Raw genomic sequence first — 23,634 nt, forward strand, 5'->3', positions numbered from 1 at the left:
CATGAGCATGTAGTCTTGTGTAAAGTCATAAGAGGCATTCTTATAGCCGATACAATTACAACCAGTGCTACAGCTTTAATATTGGTGTAATGTACATGAGTAATCATCTTAATTAAAATTGCCTCAGAGCTGTTATTTTGGCCACTTGTGGGCAGCAGAAGTGAATTATGATAGCAATATTATATCACCTTTACTGGTGGCAAAAATGCTCATGAATGGGAATCTGATACTCACTTCATTTGGTTACCTCCAATACCAGAGAAAATACTGAAGTGTTTAGCTGGTCTACTGGCAGTTCACCTGAAAAATGTCTTTTAAAAAATTCTGGCCAGCAGAGGCCAAAAATGAATGTGCTAGACCTGCGTAAGGCTCCATTCACACAATTCTAGAGACTGGCTGGCGTGTACCTGGTAGGGTCGTAAGTATTCCTCAACTGCTTGCTGGCAGTTGCCGTGAAATCAGTTGTTAAGTTCCAGTCACACAGCACTAGAAACTAGTCAATCCCCCAGTAACTACCATTCATTAGTGAAAAATGTGTATTCCTCGGTAAATGTTTGTGGGATGTTGCTTGCTGTCACTTGGTGAAGTGGTCACCAGTAGGGCTGCAGCAGTTCGTTGCCAATATCGATGATGTCGACTATGAAAATTAGTCGACGTGAAATTTTACTGGCGACACGTCATATACTATTACCACGTAAATGTATTAGTATATAGTAGTTAATATTTTTTTTTCTGATGATCCTATTGAGTATTGTTAAAAACACATTTGATTATTTTCACATTCATATGTTTCCTAAGTCATTAATTTAATTTGCTGTGAGACGAGACAACAGGGTGATATTCACAGGTGGGCAGACCTGAACATGTGAGGCACTGGAGCCTAGAACAGGAGGTTTGCCCGCAGGATGAGAGTTATTGAAATGATCGTTGACTAATTGACTAATTGAAGAAAAATTGGCAGATTAGTCAACTACCAAAATAATCTTTAGTTGGAGGCCATTTCTTTAGATGGAAGATATCTCCAAACACTCCATTTCGTGCTGTGCCTCTCTGAATCATGAAGTGAACATGCATGTATAAGCTGCAGTACCAGCAGGGGAGATCATATATTTAAAGCCAAGAAGCTCCTAGCGACCAAAGATAGTATGAAGTACAATCCTTCTATGCTAGTAACGATTAAGCTAGGCGGCTAATATGTATTTATATGTAAATGTGTTAATAATGTCTGTTTAAGCGGATTCCCTTGATAATTTTCATTTTAGTTTGAAATGAAATATTTCCCTCTGCTGTTACTGAGCTTACTCAGCTTCTGCATGCGTGACTGTGTTATAAATAGGCACAGTGGACTGATGTATCTATTATATGCTTGACCTTAATACTGGTTTGAACAGAGACCGTTCATTAAAAGTTGCACATTTAAAATGTATCTGCTGCACCAGTGAAGTGTCTCTGTTTCTAGTATGTGTCACACTTTTTCGAGTTTCACTTAGGTTAGGTATGTAGCGAGTGTTTGCAAACAAGTCAATATCTTCCATGCAGTCTGCTAGTGACTTAAACAATCTCAAGGAGGGTTTTGGTGCAGCATTTTAATTCTGATTGTGACTCAGCGATGACCAACAGCTTCTAGCAACCACTCACCAACTGGTTGGAGAATGCACATTTTTTCCAGAGACTGCTAGGGAGTTTCCAACCATTGTAAATGAGGCCCAAGCTAACAAAGAATATAACATTTGTGGGCCAGACAACTAAAAGAGGCTAAAAATTCTAGTTAAAAAAAAGAAAAGTTAAAAAATCTATCCTAAATTAACTTACAGTCAGTAGATATGCTTACCTGTATTTGCAGCTCTATATGCACATAATTTCCATGTACAACCTTCCCACAGCAAACTGGCCATATTCTTTGACAAGTAATTTATCTTGTTGAAAACACTAACTAAACAGTCGCCCCACAAGAACGTGTCAGTGTTTAAACTAAAGACAATAAAGTAATTTTTATGACAGTAGTGATAATGGCCTTTGTTGCTAATGTGCCTTAGATTCCATTGCCCAGCCTGTGCTAATACTGAGAACATGGCACACAGATACAGTTTTAAGGGTTATAGCACAAAACAAAACCATACTTAATGTGCTAGAGAGTAATGAAGGTTAATCACGCACACCTTTATGCATTGCTACAGCTATAAAGTGAATCTTTGTCTCCCAGCAGGATAGAGATTAATCATAAGCTGGTATTTGTTGAGCCTGTTAGGACTCAGAAACCCTGCATGTGGTTTTATGGGGATACTATAAAGTAGCTGATGCTGCAGCTTTTATATACCAAATTAATAATTTTGCTTCAGTGAATGGGCTGTTAATGGTTTCCAAAGCATAAGACAGTAATTTCCCCTGATGTTCTAAATGTCAACAGCTGACAGTGGGAAGCTGTAAAGCTGTGACTTCTTGTTTTGGAGCTAAAATCAAACTTTAAAAGCAGAACCTAAAGCAGAACAGCTGTTTGTTTGAACCTCTTCCTATCCCCTTTGTGTCTGAAACAGTCTGTATATCTATGTTTTATGTGAAGCAACAGAATGAACTGAACTTGAATCTTTAAATGCTTCAATGAGTGTGATGTGAAACAAAGAACATACATGTCCTGATTGAACAAATTTAAACTGGAGCGCTCAAACTTTAGAGTCCCAGTTTAATTAAGCAGTTACACACGTGGTGCACATAAGATTCAAAGAAGCCTGTAAAACTTTGGCTGCAGTGTTTTTGATCTAATGTTTGGTGTACGTGTGTGAGTTAGAAGCACACCAGGGTTGCATGCAGCTGTCTAAGAGGATCTCTTGCTGTTATGTGATGAAATACCCTCAGCCACCTTTTTCATTGCACATTGTATAGGTTTCCATAAACTGTATTTGTTTTCCATTAGAAATTCTGATTTAATTCAGTAGATTAATCAAAATAGTTCAAACTAAGATAACTGTTAACAAAGCAGAGAACAGGAAATTGGCTTTACCAGATTTTATGAAGGTGAATATTAACATCGTATTGATGTTAATGATAGACAAAGTGTGTCTGACATCTGCCAAAGTTAGCTGAAGCCAGAATACTGAAATGGTTCATATATGGTGCTTTTGTACATGAGCAATCGAAGCACTTTACACAAGCTACACCTAAGTGCTTTCTATTTAACATTGTCACGCAGATGAACACATCAGAGCAAGTTCAGTATCAGGATTCTTTAGCATACAGACAGGAGCAGCCATGGATTGAACCACTAACCTTCAGATTAGTAGATGACCTGCTAAAACTCCTGAGCTACAGCCCAGTGAAAGACTGGATGTTTGCTTGTATAGTGCAGTACAGCTGCAAGTCTTCCTCGGCCTCTTCCTCCTTGCGCTTTATGCCATCTTTGAGCTGACTGTGTTATAAATTATGGATTACAGTGAAATGCCTGGTGTCTCTCAAACTGCTATGTTCCACTGACCCATATCTGCTGTTTGCATTTCTTCACGCTCCTGTTCTTTAAGCCTTGTGTTTATATTGACTGCAGTGGGTTTAAAGTCTAGTCTGATTCCTGGCAAGGACTGCAAGAGCAGACAGAAAGTTATACTAAACGTCGCATGATGCATCTACAAAAAACAAGAAATATTACAATGTGTGGAAATATGTGCCACGTGTAACTCACAAAGAGAAAATAAAAGTCCAATTATTCTATCCTAAAACTATATCAAGAGACATTTCATTCAATATTTGGTATTGCACTAAAGGATGTTGAACACAAGCTATGTTGTATCGTTCACATTTCCCTGTGTGAAAGTATAAACTGCTTCACAGACAGACACACAGTTACTACAGCAACTGAGCTCTTAAAACGTCTTTTTTTTTTGAAGCACCACAGACAAGCTGGAGCATCAAAGGTGAATGAATCAGTTTCTGTTGTTTCCACCTGTATAGAAATGCTGTTTACAGAATAGTTTCAGTTTTAAGATGAAACTATATTTGTAACAATTTTTTAAAGATTTGTGTCTTCAGCAGGAACCAGACAGCCTGGGGCTGAGAAACTAACATTTATTTGTTTTGGTATTTTTGGAGGATTTATTAATAGAAGGAAAAAATACAGACTACTAATCTTAACCTTTATCAGTGTGATAGTAATCACTTTGGAGGAAACACTGATCCTGTGTTATATTTATGTCTTTTAGTTAATTTGAATCCAACAGCTAAGAGTGGACAGCAGTGTGAGTTTGCCTTCTGTTGACCAAAGATGAGGGAATATTTTGTGTTTTAACTTGATCATATCTGGCAGCTGACTTGTCCCCTGAATATAACCCTTCTGCGTTTTAGATTTTAGAAGCTCAAAAACAAGATAATCTCTTTTTTCTTTCGAGTATGTTAATTATTACAGAAATAGTCTTATCACTAAGGAGAAGATTAGTCTGAATAAATAAGATAACATTTATGAAGATTAATTGCTATCATCGCCCAGGCAGCCAAAACTCATGCGTGTGCTTAATTTTGTATTCTACTGATGTTTATTTTCTGGGCTGAATCTGTACATGAATATCCTGAACTCCTGAAGGATGCATCAAAGAGTTTAGGAGACTTTAATCATCCAAATAATTTTGAACATCCACTATAGCTATACACACTGGTGTTTAGTTTGTCTTAAAGAAGACAGAAAACCAAAAACATTCAGATTAAAAGATTAAAAATCTTACTTTGAGAGGACGCATTGGTATATTCTAAATAATAATTAATAACTGCTGACTCAATATATTCTCTGTCTTACAGTGATCATGGGAGGCTGTTGACATCTGATCTCCCCGTTAGCTCAGAGGACGCTAGAGTAGCTCGAAAACACCGCCGGGTGTGCAGTCACTGGTCCAAACATGGCTGCCCATCGAATCAGAGCCACGACGAACAACAACGCTTCCCTGCCTCGCTGCAAATCAGAGGGAACGCTCATCGATCTCACCGAAGGAGTGTCAGAAGCCAGTCTCACCGATGTCAAAGGTCAGCAGGCCTGAAAAGCGTATTGAAATTAATGACACAAGAGTCATTTATTTATTTTTTTCTGTTTTTCTCTCAGGTTTGAAGTACTTTACTTTAAATAAGCTGATTACAATTTTTCAGAGATAAACTTTGATAAATACTACTTTTAAGTGCTTTTTAGGGTAAATTTTTCAGTATTGTTAAAACTAGGAATAAAGTTTAAATAAACCCCAGACTCAGCAGTGAACTTCTTTAGATGCAGACTCTGTTTTGTAGTTGTGTTTATGGGGATTATAGGTACTATCTTTGATAATTGTAGAGCTCTCTGTAAAATCCTGTGTAAACAACTCCACAAAGAACATTCTAACTCATTCCGCATTGAGCCATCATTCTGCCATACATATTGTTGTTAAGTGTAGGTAAGATACACAGGAACCAAACCCCCCCCAAAGAAAACAACAACAACAAAAAAAAACAAAATAGGGGCATGAAATAGTGAGAGAGCTTTCCTTCCATGTCTGCACATCTGGTAGTGACACTCCATAGCTGAATATAAATGGCCCAGGTTCTGCATATGTAGACAAAAAATATTTAGTTCTTGAAATAATTTGTAATAAATAAAAATTTGTTAAAGCCCTATTTCTAGAATTTTAGAAGTTAACCCTACTTCTCTATAGAAACACTGAAAAGTTGATGACTAGCACTTGCCTTATATACATAATGATGTATTTCACCACAAAAATATCACACTTTCATGTTTTATTTATTTATTTTTTTCCAGTGCCTTCTCCCAGTGCCTTACGACTGGACACAACTGCCTCCTTTGGCACTGCCAGGGAGGTTGTTGCCATTAAGGACTACTGCCCGTCTAGCTTCACCACCCTGAAGTTCTCTAAAGGAGATCGCCTCTATGTTCTGGACTCGTCAGGAGGAGAGTGGTGGTATGCCCACAATAACAAAGAGATGGGTTACATTCCTGCAGCATATGTGGAGCCCATTAACTACAGAGACTCGTCCTTCAGCGACAGTGGGATGATTGACACTGTGGGAGACTGCAATGAGGAGGCAGCCAAAGAAATGGACCTTCTAGGCGAGTGGGCAGGAGTGATTCTTAAACCAACCACCTTCCAAAATGGAAATCCTTTTGCAACTAACCATACCTCTACAAATCCCTTTCTAAACGGGGGTCCCCAGAGCTCACTTGATCAAAACAGTAATGAAAAATCAGTTGATCTTCTTCTGTTTGATACCGTCACTCCATCGTTGCCCAAGTCCACCAGCAGCACTGTTGACATTAATGGTTTTGGCAGCGGTGTTATCAGTTTGAACCCTGTAAGTCCTGTGGGGGTCGGTCAGGTTATGCGCAGAGACAACCCGTTTTTTAGAAGCAAACGTTCCTACAGTCTGTCGGAGTTATCCATCCTGCAGGCACAGTCCGATGCTCCTCAGGCCTCTGCTAGTTTCTTTGGAGGCCTTAAAGCACCAGCACCAGAGCAGTTTCAGAGCAGGGAGGATTTCCGGACTGCATGGCTTACACACCGCAAGTTGGCCAGGTCCTGCCATGATTTGGATTCCCTTGGCCAGAACCCAGGCTGGGGCCAAACGCAGCCGGTGGAGACTAACATCGTATGTCGACTAGACAGCTCAGGCGGAGCTGTCCAGCTTCCGGAAACCAGCATCAGCATCCATGTACCAGAGGGCCATGTCGCCCCTGGGGATACACAGCAGATCTCAATTAAAGCTCTGCTAGACCCGCCGCTAGAGCTCAACAGTGACCGCTGTACCACTGTCAGCCCTGTGGTGGAGATTAAACTCAGCAACATGGAAACCAAAACCACTGTTACCCTGGAGATGAAAGTGTCTGTTGTGGTAAAAATGGAGAGCAGGCAGACTACTGAAGTCTTGTGTGTACGAAGTGATTGTAAAGAGGGACCTTACACTCCTGTTCCTCAGGCATACATGTATGGAGACACAGTCCAGGTGTGCCTGGATAACCTTGAGCCATGTATGTACGTGTGTGTCGTGGCTCAGGCTCAATCCTTATCTCCAAATTCCACAGTTTGGGAGCATGTGGTTAAGAAGATAACTTTGGGAGTGTATGGTCCCAAACACATCCATCCATCCTTCAAAACAGTGGTGGCTATGTTCGGCCATGATTGTGCGCCAAAGACACTGTTGGTGAGTGAGGTTGGCAAGCAGGCCCAGTCTGCACCACCAGTTGCTCTCCAGCTCTGGGGCAAACACCAGTTTATCCTGTCCCGACCGCAGGACCTTCGTGTAGGAGTTTATTCCAACATGGCCAATTATGAGGTAAAGGCTAGTGAGCAGGCCAGGGTAGTTCGAGGATTCCAAGTTAAGCTAGGCAAAGTCAGCAGGCTTGTCTATGTCATTGCATCACGCGCAGACGATGTGTCGGATTTCACCCTAAGAATCCAGGTCAAAGATGACCAAGATTGTATACTGGCCCAGTTTTGTGTCCAGACACCAACACCGCCACCCAAAGCAGGCCCAAAGACATCAGCGCAACGGCGATTCCTGAAGAAGAAGGAAGTTGGTAAGATTGTCTTGTCTCCTCTTGCCATTGCCACTAAGTATCCTGTTTTTCAGGACAGGAGAATAAACAACCTGAAGTTTGGAAAGTTAATCAAAACTGTCATACGACAAACAAAAAATCAGTACTTGCTTGAATATAGGAAAGGAGATTTTGTAGCTCTGTTAAGTGAGGAGAAGATCAAGCTGAAGGGCCAGTTGTGGACAAAAGAATGGTACATTGGATATTATCAGGGCAGAATGGGACTTGTTCATTGTAAGAATGTGCTAGTGGTCGGCAAAGTTAAGCCAATTTACTTCACTGGGCCTGACCTCACAACCTCATTGTTACTTGAGCAGATACTGAAGCCCTGCAAGTTCCTCACATATATTTACGCCTCTGTAAGAACTATATTGATGGAGAACATTGGCAACTGGCGAGCATTCGCAGATGCACTTGGATATGTCAACCTACCCTTAACGCATTTTTGCCGCGCTGAGCTGGACAGCGAACCAGAGAGGGTTGCATCAGTGTTGGAGAGGCTGAAGGAAGACTGCAACAATGCCGAGAGCAAAGAGAGGAAGTCCTTCCAGAAAGAACTCCTGACAGTAAGTTACTACCTTGGCATCCTCCTCTGTAGCAGTGACATAGCGTTTTCTTTGAGCAACCGATTTGAAGAAATGAAAATTGTTCTTTTCTGTTTTAACTTTTCAGTTTCATTTCGATACATTATGGCCTTCATTGGTCCAATTAGAGGCATTATTTGTTCTTTATCCCCTTGGTTGGACACTTGTTTCTTAAAGCATAATTATCCCTCTGCTGTGTTATCTTCCCATAGCTGCCTTAGGATTTACGCTGTGGTCCAGTCTACTGATTCTGCTGGGAGTGCAGTCAATAACTGCTGTGTAGGCATCGGGGTCTAATCAGGACCGAGGAGCTATGCAGAGCAGCAGAATACTTTGTCCCCATGAGTATGCTGATCCTACAAATCCAATAGATAGCATAGACTGCACTTGTAATTTTTTTACTTTATGTGCAAATAAATCAAATACCAGGAAAGAAAAAAAAGTGTTGAGAGCTTAATGAAACTGGCTCTTACTCTGGTATGTACACTAAGACATTTCAGGAATGGAAACAATGATACTGAATTAATTAATTCTGTGAGGCTAACGTGTGATTGATGATGAGAAGTAACCCAAACTCTATTTTTTGGTGAAAAATGCATGTTTTTCATTTGTGTCAGTTCCAATTACTATGATTTTGACCAGTGGTTGTGACAACTTGGGAAACAAATCCCGTATTCTTAGGTTATCATTAGGGGTTAGGGTTAGCGATACAGCTCAGCCAGTTAGAAAGAAACACAGGTGCTTGTCAGCTCATAACAAAAACCCTTTTCTTTACGTCTCTTTTTTCAGTTGGGCTTTAAGTAGAATATCAAATGTGGAACGCTTTAGCGAAGTTTAACATTTTTAGGGATTTTACTGGGGCTTTTCTTCTAAAGTGAACAGATGTGTCTGAAGCCTGGTCATTATGCTTATGTATTGTGTTTTTTTCTTTTCAGTGCATTCAGCCTTTTTTTTTTTCTCGGAGGGGGAAAGGCCAAAATGCTGAGCTGTACTCACTGTAAATGTGCAAACCAGCTCTGTCTGGCACTCAGTTATACATCTTCTGTCATGGAAATGTGGATTTTCGCCTCAGCGCCTCAGGCTGTCTGGATATCGAGCCTCATCCTTACATGCCTAAACACACTGTTTGTGGAACTGTGCTCCGTAAAATTTGGCATTTTTCATTTTACGACTTACATTTTACATGTCTGTGTGCCCCTGAAATATTACTTTTTAGTGGGCTGTCTTCCCTTTTGACTTGAGGCACTGTTTCTACGCTTTGTTTCTGTATCAGTACATTATCCTCCTGAGAGTTTCTCGGAGGTCACAGACATCTTACAGCTGAAGTAATGCCGAGCAGAAACACTGTAATTTGCACAGGGTTGTAAACACTAGTTAGAAACATTTATAGACAGAGAAACTGCAGTATGGAAAAGAACATAATAAAAGGTGGTGACTGAAAATATGCCCTGCTTGGTAGTTTGAACATAGGCCTGTTTTTATGTTATTCCTGTCTGGATTACACATAAACTACTGGTTACTCTCAGGACAATCAAAGCACGCAATGATCACTCAGATTCAGTATCACGAACGGTTGTTTTACCAGCGTACATATTCTCGTTTGACCGATGTGCAAATACTGCTCCCCCCCCCACCCCCGAAAGCAGAATCATTTGCGTGATCAAATCTTCCCTCCTCTGGAAATTGAGCTATTTTCTGTGTCGGGGGGACATTCTCCAACGATTCGCCTGTGTGCCATTTGACGTGCCATTTTGAAATCTATTTTTAGACGAAAGAGAACCAAATCAAAAGCACTGTGGCTGCACCAAAGAGCAGTCTTTGTGTTAAAATGTATGATGCTTTTTTAGTGTGCTTTGATTATTAGTAGAGAAAAGGAACATTGTATGTATATATGCACACATCCAGTCCTGCAATACATCTTCCTTCGCAACGATTATGAGATTCAGTTTAAGCTGCACCTGTATTGCAGAGGCACAAAAGGTATTATGTTATGAGATGATTATGTTATGTGCTTATATTGTAACTTGGCCACTGATGTATGCTGTGTTCCAGAGTCTGTGCTTAAGGTGACATCTTTATAAGCCATGTTTTGGTCCACCAACCGTCCAGAACAAATTTTCTGTAGTTTAGAACAGAAACTGAGCAAATCTTCACACTGGAGAGGCAGAAACAAGACAACAATTTGAGACTTACTTCTGCCATGTGAGTAACTTGCAGATCTTTTATAAACCGTAACAGGAAGGCAGAACAGCAGGGAAGTCTGTCACTCAGACTAATTCCCCATACATCTGCATGATGTTTTATTCAGGAGTAAAATCAGTAGGGCTGTACTGCTGTGCTCATATTCATATAAATCCATCAATTCTTTTCTTACATTTTTTAATTTCCACAACATGTTGGAGTGTTTATTACACTTCAAACCAATTAGCTGGTTTCAATTTAAAATATTATTTCTAATATTACGACAACCGCGGGTATTTTCTGGCGCCACCATCAGGTCAGGGTGTTCTTACACTAACTAACTTAGTGTAGCTAAGTTTTTCGTTGTTGTTGTTTTTTTAACAGTAGTCAGAATACTAAACTAGGATTAAAGTGAATTTTTTTTGGTTTGCTGAGAGTGATTTTCAAAGAGCAATACAGTGCATTCTAGTGTTTTTTTCCACAAGGTTTGTTTATATCAACAGGCAGGGACAAGCTTGACTTCTCTGTCGATACCTTGGGAGTACAGCTGGAGATTTATTTCAGCTGTCTCTGTGTGACTAACTGGAGTCTGTGATTTTTTTCAGTCATTATGAAAAAAAAATCTGTGTTATAATGCTGTAAAAATGTCTCATCTAAACAAAATAAGCATTTTCTTTCTCATAATAACACAGCCATAGATGGTAGATGTTTTAAAGGAAGTAAAGGGGAGACATGCTGTGGACTACATGAACATTTAGCATCCTAAACAGTGTAATAAATGGGGAGTGATTTCAGATTTATGGACAGCTCAGTTGGCAACAGAAAAATAAAGTGGCATTATGTTAAAAAAAAGAAAGAAAAGCATTTACACCATTAATGTACTTTCCCTTTACTTTGTCTACAAACCATTTATTTGTGGAGCAGTTTATACTCCACCAGTAGACGGTAAAAACACCATCATGAGGCAAACTCACAGGTTAAATCTCAACACACTTAAACTTGATGTTAATGGGGTGTGTTTATTATTATGCTCAATTTCACCCTTTTAGATGCTGCTTTGAGCTTTAGGGAAGTTTTAAATTCTAAAAAGTGCTAGACTGTTATTTCATTTAATACATCTTTTGTGGAATTGTTTCAGTGCGTAAATACAAATAGTGGTGTGAATATAGCTTCCATCGCACACGTAATAGTTTGGCCCTGCAGGACAGTCAGATGTGAGTTTTGTTGGTATGTAAAGAGAGTTTTGTTGTTGTTGTGGATAATGGAAATGATCCAAGTTATGTCTGTTGGATCTCAAACCTGCAGATGTTTCCTGCCTCATTGTTCCCAAACTAAACAGAAGATGCAGTTGTGGACTAGTAGGCGCCTGCAATCCATGCGACCCCATTGTCTTCCTTGACCCAGACCCTGCACATAGGACCAATTTGAACTTGTCTGAGGCAGGTGGATGATGTCTATGAACAGATTAATATTTTAACAGTAAAAATGAGCAACTATGAGAAATCACTCATCTTTGGAAAAGAGAGTTTATTACAGAGAAATGGCTCTTTCCAAAATAAAAGCTATACTATACGCTTCTTCTGGGCTATATTCTCAGCAGCATATTAAACATATCAGGTCCCCATAAGGAGAATCATGTGCTAACGGCTGTCTAAATGACTCGGGTAAAGTTTGTAGCATGCATGATTGTTGTTTTTGTCTGCTTCCACTTGTCTTTGCACTAGGATGATGTCGGCGTAAATGTGAAATCATATTCGTTGTGTTCCCACTAGTGCTGTCAGCATTAATCTGAGATGATGTTAACGCCACAACACGGCAAATCTCCGTTAACGAGCTACCGCGGATCGCCCCGTGCGTGGGGCTGGACGGCCAACACGTTAACGAGCTAACTGCGCTATAACGCAGTAGTTCCCACCATGTAATTGAGCATTGCGTGGCACATCCGACATACTGTTTTACTTTTGTCCATGACGCGCTTACCTTCAGGGTCATACGTCACATGAAGACCAAAATAGTTCCAAAGGCCAGATCTGAATGCGGGTGGGGGAGGTTCAATTTGCCATGTTGCAATGAGCTTAGCTTCTGTCTTGCTAGCTTGCCCTGCGCTCAGTGGATCTGCGCTCGACAGTGCAGCCTAGGCGGAGTAGTCGAACGCAGATCCACTGAGCTCTCAACACAGACAGCAGTTGATAAAATAAATTCAAAATTTTGTATTGTTCGATACAAATGTGTACCGAACCGAAAGCACTGTATCGAGCGGTTCAATATCGATACGAGTATCTTTGCACCCCTAATATGTATATATATATATATTTCTTTGGGGTGAAACCAAAAGGAAAGGCTAACCTAAGCACCCGGCATTTTACAAAAATCCTTGCACACCTTAAATGACTGACCCTCACAGTCTGAATTGGTGTCATTAGGAATGCTGGGAAGGTGAAAATCATGGTGGATCAATAAATTACCTATCTCTAAGCTGGTGAGCAATTTAGAAGGTGCTTTGAAGTGGAAAGATTTAGAAAATCTTAGACTTCAAGGATTACTGTATTCCCTTCAGAAGGACAGTAACAAAACCTATTCCAATGTAAGGGTTTGTTGGTAGGGAGGCTGGGCCATATCATACCGTTCATGGTAATACTGGTATAATGTTGAGCAATGATAAGAAAATGAAATATTGCGATAGAATATGGGTAAAACGTGCATGCGCAGTGCCTTTGTTTTCATGCGCAAATGGCGGAAAAAGCATGGCGGCGACGCAGAATGAGAAGGGCGAAAGCGGATCGTTGAATGAAACGGATTAACCAGAATTGGTTTGTAAAAATGCTGCAACTTCAGTGGTGTGGAACTGGGTTAGCTTTCGTCCGTCAGATACAGAACAAAGCACTATTTTTGGTAGAGCATGCTAGCGGGCCGTGGTTATTACCGTGTTTTTTGGAAAATACGGCACACTTAAAATCAATATTTAGATTTTTCTGAAAATAGACAGTGCCCCTTATAATCCCGTGTGCCTTATGTATGAATTCTGGTTGTGTTTACTGACCTCGAAACTATTTTATGTGGTACACGGTGCTCGAAAGTCTATCGTAGGCAGGAACCTCGCGGAGTGATACAACATAATATTACCGTATTTTTAAGTTTTGTGGATATTATACGTGGTTATGCTGAGGATATGTCGGCTAATTTCCACTGGAAATGCCTTTTGGTTAAACTGTCAGCAAGGAATTTGCATTTGCACTGTTAAATTTTTTATATAACTTTAATGCACGTAAAAAACAGCTGCTTGTTTAAGTGAAAATGCAGTGATTTTTTTTTTGCACTGATAAAATTGTGGAGTTGTAAAGCATTTTGTCTAGTGTCAATTACACTGAACAAAAATATAAACGCAACACTTTTGTTTTTGCTCCCATTCCCCATGGGATGGATGTAGAGACCTAAAATTCATTCCAGATACACAATATAACCATCCCTCCCAAACAGTGGTCACAAATCAGTCCAAATGTGTGGTAGTGGGCACATCTGCTATATTGAGATAATCCATCCCACCTCACAGGTGTGCCACATCAGGATGCTGATCTGACATCATGAGTAGTGCACAGGTGTACCTCAGACTGCCCACAACAAAAGGCCACCCTGGAATGTGCAGTTTTGTCTCACAGCAAAATGCCACAGATGTCACAAGCAATGAGGGAGCGTGCAATTGGCATGCTGACAGCAGGAATGTCAACCAGATCTGTCGCCCGTGCATTGAATGTTCATTTCTCAACCATAAGCCGTCTCCACAGGCGTTTCAGAGAATATGGCAGCACATCCAACCGGCCTCACAACCGCAGACCTCGTGTAACCACACCAGCCCAGGACCTCCACATCCAGCAGGTTCACCTCCAAGATCGTCTGAGACCAGCCACCCAGACAGCTGCTGGAACAATTGGTTTGCACAACCAAACAATTTCTGCACAAACTGTCAGAAACCGTCTCAGGGACGCTCAACTGCATGCCCGTCGTCCTCATCGGGGTCTTGACCTGACTCCAGCTCGTCGCCGTAACAGACTTGTGTGGGCAAATGCTCACATTCGATGGCGTCTGGCACGTTGGAGAGGTGTGCGCTTCACGGATGGATCATGGTTCACATTGTTCAGGGCAGATGGCAGCTGAGAATGTCCCAGTTCTTGCATGGCCAGCATACTCACCGGACATGTCACCCATTGAGCATGTTCGGGATGTGCTTGACCGGCGTATACGACAGCGTGTACCAGTTCCCACGAATATCCAACAACCTCGCACAGCCATTGAAGTGGAGTGGACCAACATTCCACAGGCCACAATTGACAATCTGAGAGACTCCATGCGACGATGTGTTGCACTACATGAGGCAAATGGTGGTCACACCAGATACTGACCGGTTCTGGGTCCCCAGACCCCCAATAGCACAAAAAACTGCACATTCCAGGGTGGCCTTTTGTTGTGGGCAGTCTGAGGTACACCTGTGCACTACTCATGATGTCAGATCAGCATCCTGATGTGGCACACCTGTGAGGTGGGATGGATTATCTCAATATAGCAGATGTGCCCACTACCACACATTTGGACTGATTTGTGACCACTGTTTGGGAGGGATGGTTATATTGTGTATCTGGAATGAATTTTAGGTCTCTACATCCATCCCATGGGGAATGGGAGCAAAAACAAAAGTGTTGCGTTTATATTTTTGTTGAGTGTATATTGTCAGTTATATCGTTATCGCAAATTTTCAAATGTATATCGTAATAAATATTTTTGGTCATATTGCCCTGCTCAAGTAGGGTCCAGAGGTTATAATTGATCTGATGGGGGTTGTAGGAAAGATTTATTTAAGGCATAGACCGAGCAGGCTGACACATAAGAATAAACCTCCCTTTCCAGAGCAGACCGTCAGAATGTTTTGTTTAATAAAGTTTCTGGTTCAACTCACTCGAGGCTGGCATGCAAATCTCACAGCATTGAGCCCATTGGATTACTTGAGAGTGTATGGAGGAGGGAACATAAAGACAGTTGGGAGGGCCTCCTCCTATGTCTGGATCATGTTGTCTGGTCTTGGTTGACTGTGGCTTCATGTCAGTCTCTCCATGTTAGTTCACCCATATTTATGGGAGGAGCATCGGGACATTCTTTGGGAATCTGTGTCTGGTATTACATCCCTGGATTTCAAGCAATAGGTAAAAGGAAATTTAGAACACCCACAAACAGTCCCTACACAGCATGACAAGGACTCGACCTCTTAGAGCTGGGGTGTCAAGCTCCAGTCCTCGAAGGCCAGCATCCTGCTTGTTTTTAAGATATCCCTGCCCTACCTGCTGCTGGTTACCTGGATCAGGTGTGCTTTGCCAATAAGAAGGAACCAATGTTTCCACTCCCTCTGGGGCTAGCTTAACGGCAACATCGTTGTTCTTTTCAGATGAAGATAGACAGGATGTAGCTTACCATCTGAGCCAATGTTCTGGGAGATTGATTGAGTAAGGGAGGCATCTACATCAATAATCTAAAAACCTGGGGGAATAGACAGGTTTGGAAGTCTGTATCGGCTTCTGGAGACCAGAGAAAGGAGAGAGTTGGTGTGGTGAGCATAGCTAGAGGAGCCAGAGTTCTGCTGTTGTTCTGCTGCAGGAAAGCAGGGTAACTAACTGATAAGCAGGCAGGTAGGTTGATAATCAAAGTCCAATTCCAGTTTAGCTTGGAAGTCAGTTGTGAATTCTTCTTGGGGGCCACATGGGTATGAAGCACACACTAAGAGTTTCCTAAAGATGAAAACAGCGGGTATGTATTTGTGAAAAAACCAAAGCATGAAAAGAAGAGTCTAATATTACAGCTACTGAAGCTGAACTTGCTGGGGAAGGTGGATGGGAGAAACCTGCCTTTAAAAGCACAGAAGTGTGATAAAGAATGGGCATGAGGTGTGTGCATCCAGCTGCTTCACAATCTTATTAACTTCCATGCACCAGGGCGGCAACCTGCACACACACGAGAACACTCTCCAGAGCAAGAGAGCGTGACACTAAGGGTTTTGTGACAAAGATATGTCGGGGGGAAAGATTGAGATGTAGAATGAAAAATGTCTGACACAGTGTAAAATCACAGATTTCTAACTTTTCTGATTTTTTTTCATGAAATCTGCAATTAGGTCCAAGTATAATCAAGTTTCTGTTAAAGGTTCTATAAGTGAGAATTAGAAGCCTGATATAATGTAGCGGCAGCTAGTTTTTTCCTATGAAAATATATACAGGAGCAGAGAATGAAGTCACTCTCCCTCTGTGTGTGTGTGTTGTAATCTGAGATTTTTTTATTATATGTTTTGGTAGCTAATCTGTGTGTGCATGTCGGTGCATGTGAGACCCTCCCTGTGAAACTGTTATGGAAAAGCAAAGAGAGAAAATGATGTGACGTGGTTTCATTTTCAGCTCAGTGTTGATTCTGCTGGTGTTTTCCTGTGCTTCACCCACAGCAGCAGGAAAACCTCAGCAGACGATTTCATAGTGTCGGGCTGGACACCAAATTCATTCAGTGTCATTTGGTTGCATTCTGTTCACGAAGAAATTAGATTAAAAAGGAATTTCAGCAGCTTGAGAGTTTCAGTCTTGTCATAAACTGTAGTTGTTTCTATTAATTTTTCATGCTTTGTTTCAAATTGTACAAAGCTATTATCAAGCAGCACTTCTTAATGTTCAATAAAATGCTGTAGATGCCATGCAAGCATTCAGATTTAATGTTTTGGGAGATACTACTGCTGTGAGCCTAAGAAAAAGAGCAGAAAAGTTGAATTTTGACATATAACCTAAATCATTTTATTTTTTAAAGTTGCAATGCTACTTTTCTAGGGCGTTGCAAGGGATTCACATACTTCAGACACATTAAGGTTTCCTGATAACAGTACACTTATATCAAAGAGCGAGACATCTCCCTCAGGGGTTAGTAGAGACCCACCCATGTCAAAAAATTGAACAATATTTATTGATGTTATAAGAAAATTACATGATTTCAACACTATGTTGCCCTAAACCGAGTGCTGTGTGATTGAGAAATTCTGGACAAGTTTTAACAGGCTCTCTCGGTCCTGCACTCCCCCTGAAGTTTCTTTTTAACTCACTCCATTCCTCTCCCCTTATCTGCTCATGGCCTGTTGTAACCTCAACATGATGTTTGGGCACGTTCAGGTTTTTACACTAAACTGTAAACCTGCCTGCTAGATGCTTACTCACTCGCCAACATTGATTTGCCTTTGCAGTAATAGTGTGCATTTTAATGGAAAATAGCTAAAGCAGTAGAAATATTAGGAAAATCTCTCTGCAGCTAAAGCATAAAAGTCTGAGGGAATAAACTTGTAAATGTTTAATGTTTTTCTGACAAGTCAGTGTCATAACCTTTCTGTCTTTCTCTTCCACACAGAGGTGGAAACTGATTAAATCCAATTTTTATGATAATTTGCCAGCATTTGTGTTAGAAATATAAATGACAATGACAAAACATGTATTATTACAACTATTAAAATTCTTTTGCAAATGCAGTCATTTTATGTTATGACAAGGATTGGATGGTTAAAGGGAAATGTATAGACACCTAAGTCTATTACTTAAACACATTAACCTTACGTCTGAAAGACCCCTGGCTTGATTCCGAGGGGTACAAACAAACCCAGCCTGACTGGGTCTCACATTGCTGTAGTCCTAGTCCTTTTCCCAAGCCTGAGTAAAATGTGAGGAAGAGCAAAAACATGTGGCAAATCAACATGTGGATACATCCACTGTGGTGGCCTCTTGGGAAATAGGGGATCAGCTGAAAGTACCTTCTGTTGATGGTCATTTGCAGTAGTAATGCAAGAGTAAATGTAACAGTGTTACATGCCGTTATCATCAGTGATCACTTTGAAGAAAGTAGTGGAGTGTGATGGACCTCCTGTGGTGCTCTTAAAATGGGTCTTTAAATGACTGAAAAGACCAACTCCACAGACTTTTTCAGTGTGGACACTGATGTGAGTGTGCTGTGGCTTTTCTGTGGCAGCTTGTTCATTTTCATTGAAAGAGTGAAAAAAAAAATCTCCTTGCAACTTTGTGAGGTATTCCCAGTATGATGTGTAACATTTTTTGAGGTTTCTCCAGATATCCTCTGAGCATCATTTAAGTCTGATTAGGCTTTTGTGTTTCGATCTCTGTGGTTCCATCTCGATGGTGGCAGGTCAGTGCTGGCTTCCTCAGTAACACTGATGTTAGTTTTCTTTTCTTGTCAGTGGATATGCAGGACTTTCAAATGCATCTCTGATATTAGGATTCAGGGTTGCTCTGTGCCTGCTCAAAGTAATTGAGGTCTCTGGACCATATCAGTCTGGTCAAGATAAATGCCTCATAGATGAGTAGGGTACTTCCATACAAACTCAGGCAAATCTAAAAATGGAAAGAGTACAAAACTATTCAGAATCAGTTATAGTGAAGTGGCTTCAGTATATTTAACGAAGCCATGCAAAATGTTATTCTTAATACTGTAAAATTATAATGGCTGAAAAACATATTAAAGCTGTACAACCAAATAAGTTTTGAATTCAAGTAAAAAATTAATATTCTAAACATCCATCAGTCTCTATTGTTAACTAGTCCAGTGGGGATGAAGTCTGTCCCACCTGACTCTTGGTAAAAGGCCAAGTACAGCTTAGGTAAGTCCCCAAAAAGTCAAAGGACTAGATCAGGGGTCCCCAACTCCAGGCCTCGAGGGCCGGTGTCCTGCAGGTTTTAGATCTCACCCTGGGTCTACACACCTGAATCAAATGATTAGTTCATTACTAGGCCTCTGGAGAACTGCAAGACATGTTGAGGAGGTAACGTAGCCATTTGAATCAGCTGTGTTGGATCACAGACACATCTAATAACTGCAGGACACCTGCCCTCAAGGCCTGGAGTTGGGGACCCCTGGACTAGATGAACCGTCTGCTGTGCAAGTAATCACTGATCAACCTGATCTCTGAAACTCTATGTAAAGCAACAAGGACTTTTGTAAAATAATTAAATTATGATGCATGTCAGTTTGAATGATTACTTTGCTTGCCCCCTGATTTCCAGACTTTGGAAGACCATGAGGGTTACGGTCACTTAGAGGTCATAGGATTAATCGTTTAAGCTCTAATTCTGACCCAACAACAGGAAAATCAAAAGAAAAGTTTCCATTGTTTCAACATAAAGCATCAAATACAAAGAGAATTTTGTATTGGCTCACTAAGTTTAGTATGTAATAAACACATTTCCTTCTGTCACCCTTAAAAAAAGACTGTGAGCTTTGCTCTTTCAGCTGAATGTCTTCTGTTCAGCACCAAAGAAACACCACGTCCTGTTCTTCCTTTCAGTCAGATGCCGGTGTAGAAATTCCACAAGATCTTGAGGCGTGGGACCACATGGGGGGCGGGGGACCTCTGTTGTATCTCAGAGCTAAAAGGGGATTTTCATTTCAAAGCTCTCACTCAGTTCTGCAGCTGAACATCTGACCCCACTGAATTACTTGCAGTGAGATCAGTGGAGCAAATCGAGCTTGGGAATAATAATAACATCCTATTTCTGGAGGAAGGCTCTGAAAAATGGCGAGGCCCATTATATACAATTTGCGCTCTGCTATGCCATTTTTGTACACAGATCAATCTAGGGTTTTTTTCCCCCATCCCTGGCCTCCTTCCTCTTTTTTTTCCTCCCTCCACTTCCTCTTCCTCCCCCTCCTTCAGTGGTTGGGTGTGGTGAGTTGCTGCTTCTGGAATAACTGTCTGAACAACAGCTCGCTTACTCTCAGGAGATTCTGCCTTTTTGGGGGGAGTTACTTAAGAATTAGGAGAGTTCAGATGCAGGGTTAAAACCAGCAGCTGGGCTCTCCAATCTCTCCAATGTTTTAGTTTTTGAGGCTGATACCACTGCTCGCAAAGTGGTAAAGAGATGAGAAAGAACAGACAAGAAAGAAAGAAGTGTGCCAAAGATAGAGCACAGAGGCTGCAAATGGGTGAGGTGGAGGAAGTCAGATGGAAAATGAAGATGGGATAGAAAAATAATAAAGAGGAGATTGAAGTGGAGAGATTGACTGTCAGTTTTCTAGGTGAGGGGAAAAGAACTGCAACAGGACAATGGAAGAAACAAATCATTTATCAAAATTGTCATTGCTTTAGTTTGGTTGTTTTCTACAGGTCTAAAGGCACCCTCTCTCTCTGTGTGTGTTTGTGTGTGTGTTTTGGTGTGTAACAACAGACACCGAAACCACCCGCTTCGTTCGTTTCCACACCGCCGTTATCTCTGAAAATATGTCTGGAGGAATTTTCTTCTCATTTTGACAAGCAGATGATTTATGCAGCAGGGAGAGCTGCAGGGCTTCAGAGCACTGATTGCTGAGCTAGTGAAACAAACTCGGTGGCATTTAACAAACACACACACAAACATTCAGAGAGTCCTATAACACATAAAGCAGCTGACATTTTGGAAAAACGCAGCACAGTAGTTGATTCCTCTATAGAGGCAGAGTATTATCCCACTACATAGAAGCTTTTTAAATGGCAATAATGACAGTGTGCCCAGCTCGGCCTTCTGCAGTGCAATTATTAGTTTAGAATCAGACTCGGTGACTCGTGAGGGAGCCACGCTCTGTGATAAATACTTTACAACACGCCATCAAAAATTTACAGCAAGGAGAAGATTTCCAACCACCAAGACGCTCCAAAAAGAGACCAAAGTGCGGATCCACAGAACATCTTCTTTGAACATCTTCTTTAAACTCAAACAGTGAAATAGACCTCATTACTGCAGGGAAAAAACATTCATAGAACCTGTACTGTGTCTGGAGCTGCTCCAGCATTACAGATCACATGTAAGATAGGGTTTGTAGCATGTTTACTTAAAATGCTGGCTTTTGGCTTACCAACATAAAACTTTGAAGCAGCAACATTCAAGTTTTACTTAAAATAACACTTAAAGTTTAAAATGTAAAGCAGAAAATCCTCACAGACTGAAGGATTACTGACCACTCAGTCCATTATAGGCATGATAATGCCTGTAATGGACCGGGTGGTCATTATAAGGACCATTGCTACAGCCGACAGTTATTACACCACTGTGCTACTACTCTAGAAAAGTGTGATAAGGTCTATCAGGTGGCCAGTAACCTGTCTAGTGTTAGATTAAGGGTTTTATTGTAATGCTGGAGCAGCTCCAGACACAGTTTTATTGGGTTTTATTGTTTTAGCAACATGCTAAATAGGCACATTTTCAGAAACTAGAAGATGTTGCATTTTGAATTAAGTTTCGGACTTTTAAAAAAGGGTGGTTGTTAAAGAAACCCTACCTCCAACCCTAACACATACTGGGTCGCCAATGGTAGGGAAGGTAGCACCAGCAGGTAGGCTGCTTCAGTCATTCACATTCAGTTCAGATGCCCCTGTGGAACAGCAAGTGATTAGCTCACTCAGCATTGCTTTGTAGCTGATATGTGGTTGCTAGGGGACAATCCAGACATACAGTAAGCAGCCTAGGTAACCCCCTAATCTATATACCAACCTTTCATATGTCAATCAGCAGTATCCTTTACTCTTGTTGGTAGTTGCTTCAATTACTTGACTTCAAGCTATGAAAACATTAATTCTGGAGCCGCCCACTTTGCGCTGACAGCAGTTATTTCATTCCCTGAAGTTGCGAAAGCCTCTTTTCCATTAGTACCTACTCGACTCGGATCGACTGGTTTTCCATTACAACCCAGGAGTACCTTGTTTGCATGCTTGTCTGTGCGTCCCGCGACACAATAAATGTGCAAGATGAACGCTACAACAAAGGTGGATATCGAAGCGAATATATACCTGCTGCTCAGTCTGTTGCTTTTCGTCAGACTCAGGGACCACAGCGTTGTTTTTTGTAGCCATTTCCCTTGTCGAGTTTCAAAATTGGTTTTCGTCAACGAGACGCTCTCATGACTCATCGAGTGACACTACTGACCAGCAGAGATGGGCAGTAACGCGTTACTTGTAACGTGTTACTGTAATCTGATTACTTTTTTCAAGTAACGAGTAAAGTAAGGGATTACTATTGCAAAAACTGTAATTAGATTACCGTTACTTTCCCGTAGGAACGCTGCGTTACTGCGTTACTAAAACCGTGATTTTTTTGCGAGAATGTCTCATGACAGTGACGTAAGCGAGTGCGCCGTTAGTGACAACAGCTGTGTGCAGATCAACAATGGATCACATATCGATTGTGGGAGAGAGTATGAGCGTGCAGCGTTTAAAGCGTGGAAGTACTGACCTTACTTTGAGTTTGATTCCATAAAAAGTGCGCAACGACGTAATGGGAAACTCACAGAGAAACTCGCGGATTCTTCAACTGACCGCGGCACACCTGCACCAGGGTAAACCTCCGCCTACCGCAGTCCTGCTTTACAGGTGAAAAAAGAGCAACAGGACCGCTGAGTCTTTGACTTTATTTATTTTCTGCTGTGTTTTACGTGCATCTATTTGAAAGAGTGAGTGTAAACACAAAAATTTTTTTATTTTATGTGCTGGAATGTGCAGAAAATAGGTTTAAATGTTAAACTAATTTATTCAAGTCAGAGAATGTTGCATATAATTACATTTTTGCTTGATGCATAAAGTTAAAAGATTAAAACTGATAAAACAAGTTAAAAAAAGAGACTTTTCCATTTGATTACATTTTGTATGATTGATTATGTAGAAAAAGTAGAATTGGGCTGAAAGATCTATCGCTTTATCACCTATTCAGGTTGTAAATCGTGTTTTTAAAAAGTAATTAAGTAACTAAGTAATTAATTACTTTTGAAAATAAGTAATCAGTAAAGTAACGGGATTACTTTTTGGGGGAAGTAATCAGTAATTAGTTACTGATTACTTTTTCAAGTAATTTGACCAACACTGCTGACCAGCCAATCAGTGCCATGCAGTCTGATGACGTCAGAATTTAGTACCTATTTGGATTGCTTGGAACCCTAGCTGAGCAGGTACTAAAAACGACCTCGTCCCAGGTACTGTGACCTAATGGAAAACCCTGAAAACCGTGGCGAGTTGATCTGAGTAGGTTCTAATTGAAAAGGGGCTTAAATGTCGCTGACTTGTATGGTGTGTGGTCACCACGTCACTGCATCAAGTCATCCTGTGTGAGCGCCCCTTTAACCCTTTCTCCACAAGTAAAGTCATTTTCTTATTAGCCATTGCTGTGTAGCTTATATTTGGTAATAAAGTGGCTGTTGGTGACCCTGTTGTACTGGTAGTTGCTTCAAGCTTGCAACCTCAAAGCTGAGATTCGTCTAACTTGTGAGCCTTCATTGGAATTCCTC

General features: G+C 41.0%; 1 protein-coding gene across 2 annotated transcripts in view; it reads left to right on the top strand.

The window, feature by feature from the left end:
• The window catches only part of LOC309690993 (SH3 domain-binding protein 4), a 47,887-nt gene that overhangs the window by 18,508 nt on the left and 5,745 nt on the right, over positions 1-23,634 (top strand). The window contains exons 2-4 of one of the 2 annotated variants that reach the window (XM_082508504.1): positions 4,777-4,998; positions 5,759-8,115; positions 8,346-9,497. In XM_082508504.1, coding sequence (XP_082364630.1) covers positions 4,875-4,998; positions 5,759-8,115; positions 8,346-8,354 — 2,490 coding nt within the window. In that variant the 5' untranslated portion in view covers positions 4,777-4,874 and the 3' untranslated portion in view covers positions 8,355-9,497. Of the gene's footprint in view, positions 1-4,776; positions 4,999-5,758; positions 8,116-8,345; positions 9,498-23,634 lie in introns of those variants that run through there. The other variant, XM_082508503.1, reaches the window with a different exon arrangement.

This window comes from Aulonocara stuartgranti, assembly GCF_965226115.1.
Source record: "Aulonocara stuartgranti genome assembly, chromosome: 16".
In the NCBI taxonomy this organism is placed as follows: domain Eukaryota; kingdom Metazoa; phylum Chordata; class Actinopteri; order Cichliformes; family Cichlidae; genus Aulonocara; species Aulonocara stuartgranti.